Raw genomic sequence first — 13,327 nt, 5'->3', positions numbered from 1 at the left:
CAACGACACTTATGTAACATCTATATTATATTGCGGTTATCATTTGGAAGCTAAAACAAGTGCAAACATTCACCGCTTTGTGTACAATGAGAATTTATGTTAACAGAATAACATGCAGGTTAAAATTGACATAAGTTAAAGGGTTACAACAATGTGAGAGTTAGTTATGGTAAACTTTTGACTAATATTAATAAGTGTTCCATTTTCCCTCTTAAATGGAAATTTTCTCTTTTTTATTTGGTGGACTAAAGTCTATATATTCTATTAAGAATATGAATGGATATTTTATTAATATTAGTCGTATGTTGTCTTATACATAATGGATCAAGATGTGCATTTCAAGATGTGTGTTAATTAGAAGCTGTAAGTGTAGGTTATGGCTCAGGCATCATACAAGTATCTCTGTCGGAAATAACCTCCGAACTCAAGCCTTTAAGCCAAACTGGAGTATTCGCCAGTGACTATCATCAATAAATATTTAATTGATAAATATTCAAGATGAATATAACAATGATTTGGAGATGATAAATGAATGAAACTTGCATTTAGTGTGCCACAGAGTTCCTTCAAAATTCGTCAGCGTTGAAATGACAATCCTGAGCTATCATGTACAAGCCGTTACACAAATTACATAGAAATTGTACTAATAACGTAATATGTAGGCAAATGATGGCAGTATAGTAACATACCTAATATATTATACTAATATAATAATTTTAAACTTCTACCTAGCAACACGAAGAGAGGAAAAACACTATCTCTTTAAAACTATCACCTAAAAGACAAACATTCAAAAAGGCAATAGACAATTTAAAAGCCTAACTATTCAAATATAAATAGATTTTAATATTATAAAGTAGACTGGAATTATCATAAAAAACTTGAGTTTAGAGGAAGTTTTGATTTCTATCTTGATTGTTAAGTTTCAGGAAGCATGCGTATATTAAATATTTACCTAAATCTTTCATAAAATACTATATAGGCATAACATTATAATATATATAGATATTTAAATATAAATATTACACTAAAAATATAATCATGAGATTTGTTTTAGTAATTGTGACATTATTTTATAACTAATTATTTTTAATTTTGTTCATGCATACTTAATTAAAAGCAAAAAACCAAATCTAAATCAGCAAAACAAAAAAAAATCATCTAGGAACAAAAAAAATGAAATAATTAAATCCTACCTATTTAAAACGATAATAATAAAAAAGTTCTAGAAACTGCAACCGAACTCCTTGTAGAATGTTTGATACTATATGTTCAACAACTTTAAGTACAATTTACTAAACTTGAATATTATGAGTCGAGACTAAGCAGTTTGTGATTATGACAACCTTTGCGCTGAAGACCTTAGGAAGCATGAGCTTGGAGACCACTGCGGATTGATGACACTACGATGAGACATATCTAGAGAGCTGTCGTGACTATAAAATGGAATGGAGCAGAAAAACTACCTCTAGAGCCACGTAAAGTAATAGGTATTGCAATCGGGCGTTACTACGAGTCCTCGGACAACTTCCCCACTACTTCTTTTGTTCGGTCTATATTATATGTCGGTGTAAAACCCTATTTAGATATTTCTAAGGTCATACCTTCTATAATTTATCCCAAACCTCTCGCTTATACTAATCACAGCTCGTTCCTTACCTCGTGTAATAGCTGCTCATAAAACTAAACATACTTCCATAGCGGAATTCCTCCTATCTGCCATATATCTCATATAGAACAGTAGCCAGTTCTCCTCGAAACAACAGCACTCTCTCAACAGAAAGGACACGGATAACACGACTACACAAGACGACGAGCCTGCTATCAATATGGACGGTCTAATTCAATAGAGCGCGCGGTAAATAAAAAGATAATAAAATAAAAATAAACAAAATAAATAAAAAAAATACATACATTTATTGCAATCACAGTTGTCTGTCCGGCTTGTTGCCGGCATGCCATATTACTCTATTACCACCTCAATTTTCCAGCAAATGCAACCAGGGTTCGCTACACAATTACAAGCTTAATCGATTACAATATTCGTTCGAAACAATTAAATAATTGGAATATGTCACATATGTAAAATAAATAAGACTTAACATGCACAAGAGCTATGTACAACGAAATGCAATTTGCTAATATGCTTAAATTAGAATGTGATGCGAGTGTTGAGCTCGAGCGTGACGTCATCGGCGCGTCCCTAGGGGCGGGGGGCGCGGGGCGGGCGCGCGCGCATCACGTCATGTTGACGCCGAGCGAGCGGCTGGCGTACTCGTACACCACGTACGAGATGGACACGGCCGGGATCACCTTGATGAAGTTGGGCGTGATGCCGCGGTACAGCCCGCGCAGACCCTCGCGTTGCACGATCTCGCGGAACGCACCGCGCATCGTGCCCTCCGCGCCCTTCGCTGCTTTCTCTGGAACAACATTACCAAACACTTTAATATTTATGTAATAAACTTACACATTTTATGGAGCTGAAAACTCAAGTAAACTGCAACGAACATTTTTTTATGAACACTACAGATTTTATTATACATATAAAATACCATATTGCACCATAAATAGAAATATTAACCAGACAGTCTGAGTTAAGTATAATCCTTGTACTTTAATGAAATGATAAATTACTGTATTTCGCGTTATCTTTTGATAACACAACACATATGAGAACGTTACAACATAACTGGCAGACAAGGAAACGCTAGACTAACGTTATCAGCACACGGTATGTTATCAGACAACCTTATAAGCTCTTATTAGGTACTATAGGTTTATGTGGTCTATGTGGTGAAGTTTGGCTATGATACAAGGGGCGACAATAAATTTAATTGTCGTTATTTGATTGTTCAGAGCTAGTTTTCCTGTTATAAATCATAATTGAAGTTATAACATTATAGAAATTGCCAAACCAACACCAATTATTTGAGCGACTTCAAGAGGTCTTTCAAACACTTCTTAAAATAAAATGAATGAAATTATAAAGCGCGATGCCGTTCTACAGGTAGGTTAGTTATTACGAGCCTATAATAATTGTCCCACTGGTGGTCACAGGCCTCTTCCTACTGTAAGGAGGGTCAATGTACAAACGTCTACATATTTCTATATCTAACCATAGACAAAGTAAAGCGCCGTGTACATTTGTCATAACATCTGTTTCTTTTCGTATAATTTTACAAATTATAAATGACACTGATTCTTACTGGCACTATATTATCTATTATTCCCTGGTAGACCTTAGTCTGCTTTGCGTGAATGTTACATATTACTCAATACATATTTTAACTGAAATTCATCAGGTGTATTAGACATGATAAGCCTGTATCCCGGCTACCTGAGGTCGCGCGCTATCAGTTGCCAACCGAATTGATGATAACGGGCAAGGGTGAACTCTTGTATTCGCAGACAAGGTGACCTTCACTTCGAGAAATCTTTATTTTAATTACAAGTATTATGACAGTACGATGTCTGTTTTAGTTCATTCACCTATTATAAGCATTGAATGTCTCAAAAATTGTGAAGTTGTTTAATAAGATAATACGCTATTGTCTCTAAGATTAACTTCTTATATAACACGGTATAAAGGACTTTGTACTTCACATTTATTTGTACAAAGATTATGTGCTTGTAGAAATCTTATTGATAATCGTTCTGTTATTACTTGTTTAAATATTGTTTTTTTTTTTATTATGTATATTAGACATTATTCTTTTTTGAAATCGTGTCAAACAATCATACTGCATTCATTATAATAAATTCTAATTTTGCTTAATGGTTAAACTATGAAGAGATCTAGTTTTGAAATCTAATTTTTTTTTGAGAGATCACTGGCTTGTAAGTTAATGAAATTGTGGCCTATCTATACTAATATATAAAGCTGAAGAGTTTGTTTGTTTGATTGTTTGTTTGAACGCGCTATTCTTAGGAACTTCTGGTTCAAATTGAAAAATTCTTTTTGTGTTGAATAAACCATTCATCGAGGAAGGCTATATATTTTAGGCTATATACATCAGACTGCGACTAATAGGAGCGAAGATACAATGGAAAATGTGGAAAAAACTGGGAAAATTATTCATCTTCGAGGGCTTCCGTTCAAAAATTCCTAACTTATATCTTCTAACCACGCGGACGAAGTCGAGGGCAACAGCTAGTTTGAAATAAAATCTTTTGATTTTGCTGTTATCCTCTGGCGCAAATAAATGGTTGTTTAATATCCACGTGTCTGCCTGTGGCATCATAACTCCCGAACGGATCGAACGATTCCAATTAGTTGGTTTTGTATTAAAGGTTTTAATACAAAAGCAACTAATGTAAGAGCTATGATGAATGTGGTCAGCATAAAAAAAGTATTATTTAATAAATTTATAACGCCAATAACATATCATAATTAATAAGGCTTTGGAAGCATGTCTATGATTGATTTTTCAATGATATTAAATCCAGATATATTTTTAACGCAGATTTTATTTTCGACAAAACAATATATTTCAACTTGAAATCTCATGCATTACGTAAATCATATTATTAGGCTTATAAAGTCAAAAAATAAAGGCTGTTTACTCGATTCAATATCTATTTTCTTTGCTAACAATAGTTTAATTGATAATTGTTCTATTGTTTTTCACTGTATCAGGATTTTACCTCAAGTTTTAGAAATTCTCATTAGATATCCTTCTCGGAGATTTATTTAATTATGTTCACGTATTTTGTCTCTTGGCTATTCGTAATTCTGTATGTTTGTATTATCTCTTTTCAAATAGCTGTAGGTTGATTAATTTTGTTTTGCTATATAAATATACTCTCACTGACTAATCTATACATACTGTATAATATCAAAAATGAAACGGACAAGTTTACAAATATAGAAAGTAAACACAATGACAAAATTCAAACGTTTTTTTTAAAACAAAATAGCCAGCTCAGGAATGTTTATAAATTTTACCTTTGCCAACTTACATTTTTGCACTCAAATAATGGACTGAAAAAGAACTATTTTTTTGCTGTCAGTTTGTTGAACAAAGACCAAGAAATTTAAATATATTGGAAATCGACCATAAGATCCATGGTTGTTTGCAATTAAACTATATTGGATGAATGTATTATTTAAATGAATACGATAAATTAATATTTTGCTAAATAGCAAAATCTGATTATGATGTATGGAATATCTTTAGCATCGCTTAACCTGTAGCATATCGTAACATAACGTTCTTATAAATATTATGCTGTTCTTTTATCTCCGAAACTAGCTAGTCCGTCATATCTGACCACTCACGTACTTACATATCTAGCAGAATGCACAACAAGCATACACGGCGACGAAACACATTAGACTCTCACAGTAATGATATAAATTGAATCACCGCTTGCGTCTCGATTGCTGTTGATTCAATTTCATTCAGTGACCGTTAATAAATACTGATTGAACAACACTTGATCCTTGGCGCTCGGTCTGCGCGGGACCCTTTAACTGTATTTAAATTGGCGACAGTTTACACTCAAGAACAATCGTTTAAGTAGGGAAGTATACTTAGACTATACCTCAAGTCGTAAGGAAGTTATTTTTCCTCCGACTCGTTATGAATAGTATTTTCTAATGGATATGTAACCTTGCTACAAATATACGATACAATACAGTCCTTTGATACAACCTAAGGCTCTATTAATCGGAAGTTTAAAAATAATGTTTAATGACATAATTATGTCGAAACTGAACTTATTATTTAAATCATAACTGTACCTACTTATTAAGATGGATGATTTAAAGCTAATTTAAACGTTGCGAACGATATAGTGCCAGTTGCAATACAATACGCGCTGATCAGCTCTGATACCAAAAGCCAAATATTATCGGAAATATTTCACGCACAGTCTTAAACAGCTTTTAGTGTTAATGTGTGTTTATGTGTAGTAGTATTTGCAGGGTAGTCACCTTGGGCCTGTAGCCTCGTCCGCACGAGCGCGAGCGGGTAGGAGCAGACCTGTCCGAGCGTGCAGGACGCGCTGCCGCACGCCAGCAGCAGCAGCATGCCCGGCTGCCCGTTGTGCGCCTGGTACTTGCTGATGTACTTCTTCTTCAGCGTCTCGTACACGGCTAGGTCGATCCCCGCGTACGGCACGATCCCCAGGATATTTGGAATGTAACCCTTGTAGAAACATTTTAACCCCTCCCTTAAATATATTTTCCTAGCGGCGTCAAAGATCCCGCTGTACTGACCAGTCTTTCTTAACGCTAACCTTGTCTTCAACACTTCTAAAGGATAGATCACAGTCTGAGCCATGGCGCCGGCTGTCGCTCCGGCCAGGAACCGTTCGTGTATCTCCAGAGGGTGGTTAGTTCTGTTTTCGCCTTTGATTAGTCTTTTTACTTGTTCGTAAGCTGCAAATTTGAGTGCTGATTCTGGCGCTATTTTTATCACGTTTATGCCGTTTCCTCGCCACAGCCCGGCTATACCACCCTCATTTATCATTTTTGTTAAACATTTTCCCATGTTTTCTCTGGTAGGGTTCACCTGGAAATTTCAACAATGCTCGTCAGTCAAGGTCCATAAATAGGATAACAAAAAAATATCAGAAAATATACCACTGCAACCTCAATTACGATATTATTCGCAAATATTAACAAATGTGCAAAAGACTTTCCTGTATCACTCACAGCGACGTACTCACCTGCAAGAACACTTTCAGTCTATCTAGAGGCGCGGTGCAGGTCCGGCTGACGGCGCCGGCGATGCCTCCAGCCAGCAGGTGCCTCCACCACTTGCCCGTCTGCAACTCGCTCTGCGTGAAGTCATCGGGCACGTTCATATCCTCACCGATGTCAAGGTACTGAAAACGAGAGAACATCACCTAAGTAACGCATACTTTATCGCTTTGTCGATTTTACAAAGGCTATTTATATTTCTGGTTATAATGAATGCTTGTTCGAAACTACGTCAAATAAAGGTTATGTAGAAAGGGGATCTTTAGTCTAAGATAATTTGAATTTCTAAAAAGATGATAACATTTAAATTTAAATACATCGACCTAATCTTTACAATGGATGTACGTAATACGAATCTATTTTCGGAATTACCGGATGAAGTCTTCATGTAAGTCTACAGTATACAATTTATAAACGATTCCAAATGATTACTATCTACAAAGGAAATGAATACCAATAGCACCCATTCTTAATAACTGACACATCCGCAGATTTTCACAAAAGAGAGTAGTATCATGAGAACGCCGCGTCAAATTACCATCTTTGGCGGAACTACCTACGGATTGGTTATTGAAATTGGGCGTGGGTGAACTATGATGACGTCATCAGTCTCTTAGATATTACACTGGTAATGGATCATCATCGATCGGCGGCGGAGGCGGCTCTTCCTTTTTCTCATTTATCCATTGATTAATCTCAATGTTTAGCTGATCATCCTGTGATAACGGTTATATTATTCAAATAGCTAGGCAAACTTAGCTCCAAATCATTAAATATACCAAGCGATATAAACTAATCAAATAATAATAAAAATTGTTATATTATACCTACAAAATCAAAATCGTCATCAAAGTTTAGAGCTATTTTCTTGGTTGAAGAAGAACTTCCGATTTTCTGTCGTTTTTGGAAATCGGGTACAAGGACCTAAGTAACACGAACAGAATTATTATTTAGAAATGATTTCAAACTACCAGTATGACTTAGTAGTATGCTGCCAAGGACAACGCTTCAGAAAAGTTAGTTTAAGCTTTTAATGGTGACTTGTGAACACGCTGGTAACATCTAGATTTTGACATATTATAAACTCAACCCAGAGAACCTCTCTCGAACCGAGAGCACTCGCAAGAGTATTGACCACACATTTGTACAGGATTTTTTTAAGTGTTCACAAAATACGAACCATAGTGGATAACAAGGAACCAATTAACGCGTTTAGTTCTGTCTGCTGAACTCGTTGGGGCTTAGTAAGGAAGTATAGTTACCGCCGCATCTTTGAAGTGGCACAATGTCCTGGGGTTCCAATCCATGGTCATAGACATGAGGGTCACGTAAATTTTCCAATACATCGCGTTACTCTTGTATGGGCCTGTATGAACGGAAGATTTCAACATGAACTTAGCCGGCCTATTCATTGTATTCATATGTAATTTAGTTATTCAGACATATAGCAGCAAACAGCATTATATTTTGTATTGTTATTGGGCCAATTAGGTAATTTGACGGCTGAATGAAGTCAGAAACGTCAGGCCGGTGTTATTGTTTTTTGAGATGTGACGTGGATCTTGTTGAAGGTTTTATTACGGTCAATAATGATCGGCGGTTATTGGTATAAGTGGAGGCTGGTAGACATGCGGGCACGTTTGTGATCACGTTTTCTAATGCTTATTATATGTTTCGCAAGCTAATACGGTGAAAGCGATCACTGTCTTCGGTTTTGGTCATCTTAGGGGCGACGTTCGTTTGGAATAAAATATGGTTTTTGTGGGTCAATGCGGATATAAGTAGAAAGTGCCGCGGCTTCGTGTAATAAGGTAAAAGCTTGTGCGGAATTCCAATAACTATTATCTTAGAATATTTAACGAGGTTGTACAAATGATTGCCGGGCGTATTGACTAAGGTATTTTATCTCAAGAACCGGAATTACTGATTACTTTATCACAGCTACTTACGAGTTCCGTGTAAGCACTAATTTAGAAACGCGACAGTGCAAATAAGGACAGGAAAATAGTGGCTTATTCCACGAAGAGTTATAATTCAGCAGAAGGTTGACTCTTTTGGAAACCTCCGATTTTCATTTAAGTTAGTTTTTATCTGCCTGCTGCAGAAAATATTTGTATAGGTAATAAAGCAACATCTCACTTGATACTTGCTCCCCAAAACATAAGATTACCAGATGCAGACTGTCGATTTTATTCAAACATCAAATCGACGCATTTAAGTACTCGGTATAAGTGGAGTCGAATAAGTTCGATACATTTAATATTCGAGTAGAAACCGGCGTTGTTTAGGCTATTGGTGTCAAGGGTGACGATTGAGTGTCAATGGGTTCGGCGCTAGACAAGACTTATTGCCTAAGCGAGGCCGCAAGGTCACAGATTAAATTATATTGCATAAAATAAAAAAGGGATATAACAATTACGTATTATACAATCACGTTTGATTATTACGTGCTTCTTGCTCTTAGTAGTAATAAAGCGCAGTTTAAGTTAAATACTCATTTGAAAATGACATACAACGTCAAAAATTGCAATTGTCTTATGTTTAACAAACGTCATACGTCAATTGCGTTATTTCTTGTAGGTATTGTGAGGAACAATAGGTTGTTATTTAAGAGATTTTCTGAGTAAGTAACCTTCCGATTTATTAGTTTTTAGGTAATGCGGTCAAAGTCACCGGTCCATGCGATTGCTAAATCGTTATTATAATTTGTGGCCCTTGCCTATTTAATTAATTGCAATATAATAATAAATATTTTATTATCAATGGATATTGATTCTCTATTTAACTTAATTAGATGGCATATTTTCAGCTGCATACCGATTTCTCTACAGATTAGTAGCAAAAGTCTTAAGAAATTTGAAGTTAAGACTCTTCCTTCACTCACTCGTAAGGAATTTTTAGACTCACCATGTGCATTGTTTATTTTTTAAGGAACATGATACAAAGTTAATGATCTACGGCATCACTAAAGCCTATATCTTGACGAATTAGATGCAAGTTTGTCACCTTCTATTAAGCTACTACTAGCATTTGTGAGAGCAAGATAGCGCTTACACGGCGTATATCGGCGTCTCTCTTCGCAATCACAACTGTCCTACTTTAAGAGGAGGTATTCTCACAGTACTGCACGAAATAAAAGGTGTGCAAGCTACGCTCAAGGGCGGTTTAAGAAAGGTACGGCGGGCCTCCGCCCGACCTCGGCGTATCAAACTTAGGCCGAAAGATTGTCTTCAGCATTACTTAATAGTAACATTGAATTCTTCAACAACTACCTTTCAAATTCAAGTAGCTATGATGATTTATCTAACGTTTTTTAATATAAAATGGCCTTCTCAAAAGCGTGTATAAGAGATCTATTATTTTAAATTTAGTATAAATTATTCTGAGTACTGTACTAAGATTAGTTTACAATTGTTTTATTTATATTCAGTAGTTCTTAAAGACAAAGTCTCGGACCCACAGAACATTGAACTTCACCACGATCGCAAAAGCAGTTTATACAGGATGTTTATTCTAAAGAATTATTGAAACGCATATAGGACAGATACCCTTTGTATGAAACTTTATAAAGGTCACTAGTACTCGACGCTGACACCTGTTGCACGGAGATTCTCAAGTTATGGCAATATAGACTTTAAAAACCAGTTCTAAAAATTCTGATGATTATATTTCTAAGAATATCTCAATCGTAATATATACAAAACCTCAGAAACAAGATTGTCAATTATTTAGAACAGGGAATAAAAATAAACTAAAGGCCGAGTGTGTGCGGAGCTGTCCGCGGCCATTTAAATGTCAATTGAAGTTGGAATTTAGCATGTATTATGGATCAGTGATATTTAAAGGAAAAGATAAAATATACAGCGAGACGCGATAATGTTTATCGTAAAACAAAACGACGGAATTTACAAATATGTCTGATTATACAACTGACTAGAGAAAATGTTAGTCTGGCCAAACTCAACTTGTCGAAATAACTGCGGTATTAAAACGTTACGTTCTTACGTAACAACCAACTGTGACGTTGTATGTGTTAATTCATAGACACGGCATGGTTCAGTGTCACGGCATCCAATCATGATACAAATAGATTCCTTGGAGTTTCGTAAGGTCATTATCACGACCTACGTTACAATAAACGTTGACTGTTTAATTTGATTCGTTGCACAAATAAACTAAAGAAATATAGAGCATTATCTGCAGTCAAGATATTGACAGAAATAGCATGTATCACAAAGGGATTAAGTGCGAAAATTCAATGACAGAGTCGCTTCGTTACAGTTGTAATACTTGCACTTACAAACTTATTCACAACTTTTTGGTTAGTAACAGCATGTTGTGAAACGCTGATATTGCCAGGTGCACGTGTAAATTACATAGTGTGCATAAAGTAATAGAATTTGTCACAGAAGCAAGCGATACGAGCGTATAATTTCAGACATGTGACGAGTAGACCGTAGACTAATAGTATCGATGTTACAGTAGTATATACTTAACACAGAAATCACGTGAGCAGACGTAGTTCCTGCTAAAATTAACTGCAAATATAGGTCTTGACGTAAATATAGAATTCTCGTGTATTATAACTATTCTTGTTAAACAAGGCAAACACAAATGGGGAGAAAGCCAAAATTACAAGTATTAAAACGATAATTACTTGAGTAGTTCAAGGCGTGTCTTTGTTATTTATTATTTATCCTTATGGCTACATCAATACAAATGACTCACAACGACTTTTTTAAGTACTATAGATCAAAACGGGAAGCCGTGACGTCATCTCGATAAGCTATTTTAATCGATACTATTTGTAATATCACCACAATCTCCTGATACAATTGTTTTAAAACTGCGTTAAATTAATTACGTATTTACCCAAGCAGTCCTATCATTATAATCGATAAGGTTTATGTACATTAGAGATTATTACAAGCGGATATAATGTACTTAGATTGGCGCTTAAAACTGGCGACTGAATGAGTCTTATCAACTCTGTATAGTGTTATAGTGTACCAGCAGACGAGCGCATGAGCATTTACAAATAATGAGTTGTTTAGTCTGTCTGTCATTACCTTATAAATGTTTGAAATCGCCGTGAACGATAAAAAGTGCTCGAGTCACCCGCGTGAGACCTAGGCCTTCATTATTTTAGAGATAGCGTTTAAATGGAAAAATATATTACTGGAAACCGTGAATCACAGAGATAAGGATGTGTGCTATACAATATGTGCTTTAAAATGTATTTATTTATCGTCATACTGCGAAACATGTGATGGAGTGACCCAGTCTCCTTCGCGGCTTGTTTCGTGGGGAACCGGTCTTTTTTGAGGATGAAAAGACGACATGACACCAAAAAAGTGGAGTTACTTGTTCATATATAATGTCTAGACAGAACTGGTAGTCGTTGATCATAGTTTTAGTTCACCCCGAGGGCATCTACTATCAGTCAAATACATTGATCAGTCAGGAGCAGTCCCCAGGATGTACGTCTCGTATAATATTGATAGTAACACGATCAATTGATTTCGAGTGGCATGCGTGTTGTCATAAGGATTTCCCCGACGCGTTCATTGAATGTCGTTTGGCGTCTTGGCCGAGAGCGTGACGTCACGACGACGCGTCACCATCCCGCGGTATGCGCGGCCGATTCATACTTTAAACAGTTTAAACTAACACGCCTACCGACACAACCGCTGCGAAATTAATAGCGGATACAGAATAGGAAGTTATAGAAAGTATGCAAACTTTAAACATATTTGAGTTAGCTAGAGATATCGTTGACGTCGTTATCGTGTCTATGTCGGTAGTTGTACTCAGTCATCGCTAAGTAAATATGCACTATTAAAGCTAGGCGAGTCGAGAAACTTGACCCAAATAGAAAATTCACATGATGATGGTAGATGTATAATTTACGAAAACGATCAACGTATAAAAAGTCAAAGTTACGTAGTTGTGACGCATACGAGTCGTCCCGCTTTCGTCTGCCCTACATCCTATGTGACAATCGGATGTGAGAATTTTGGAACTAACAATTACGTTCTGTTCGGTGCTTCAGCCTATTTATGTTTGCATATTTCATATAGGAAATAGTCCTTATATGAAAGAACCTAGTTTAAAGATAAAACTTAAGGGATCTTACTTAGTTTGATGTAACAGGTACGCAGCAAAATATTATAAGACGAACAATTACTCTGTATATTTGACTTATCGTCCGCCGAGAGGGGACTGTTGATAGAAGACGCTATCTGCCAAATAAAATTAAAATATTCGTAAACACGACTCTTTATATTATGATGTAACTCCGTGAGTTAGTTTCAGCGACAGCTTATAATAGACACAAGTAAGTGATACCAGTTACCGCTGATAAGGAATCTGAACAATTTAATCGTATTATTCCAGTATTAAACATTATTATAATTTCTGTATTTCGGACTTTCCAGTTTGTCGTTTACCTTGCCTATTATTTTATATGTATGGTTTTATTTGTATTATATCGGTTGGGGGTATTTTCGAAAAAGTTTCTATTGAGGCGACTACAATTTGACGTAAATTGTTTATTTCTGAATATTTAACAATGAATATTAATTAAGCATTGGTCTCTTTTCGTTTTATAACATTAAC

The 13,327-nt window shown here is 35.8% G+C and overlaps 1 protein-coding gene across 1 annotated transcript; it reads right to left on the bottom strand.

Annotated features, from left to right (window-relative positions):
* Positions 1-1,896: 1,896 nt before the first annotated feature.
* On the bottom strand, positions 1,897-6,834 carry LOC113499828 (calcium-binding mitochondrial carrier protein SCaMC-2; the record flags this gene model as incomplete). Its single annotated transcript, XM_026880384.1, is given in 3 exon segments — positions 1,897-2,423; positions 5,939-6,518; positions 6,676-6,834. Coding segments are annotated over 3 exon segments (924 nt in total), but the record flags the coding sequence as incomplete, so codon positions are not given.
* Positions 6,835-13,327: the final 6,493 nt, after the last annotated feature.

Source organism: Trichoplusia ni, chromosome 1, assembly GCF_003590095.1.
Source record: "Trichoplusia ni isolate ovarian cell line Hi5 chromosome 1, tn1, whole genome shotgun sequence".
Taxonomy (NCBI): domain Eukaryota; kingdom Metazoa; phylum Arthropoda; class Insecta; order Lepidoptera; family Noctuidae; genus Trichoplusia; species Trichoplusia ni.
This window is presented reverse-complemented; position numbering and strand designations above follow the sequence as displayed.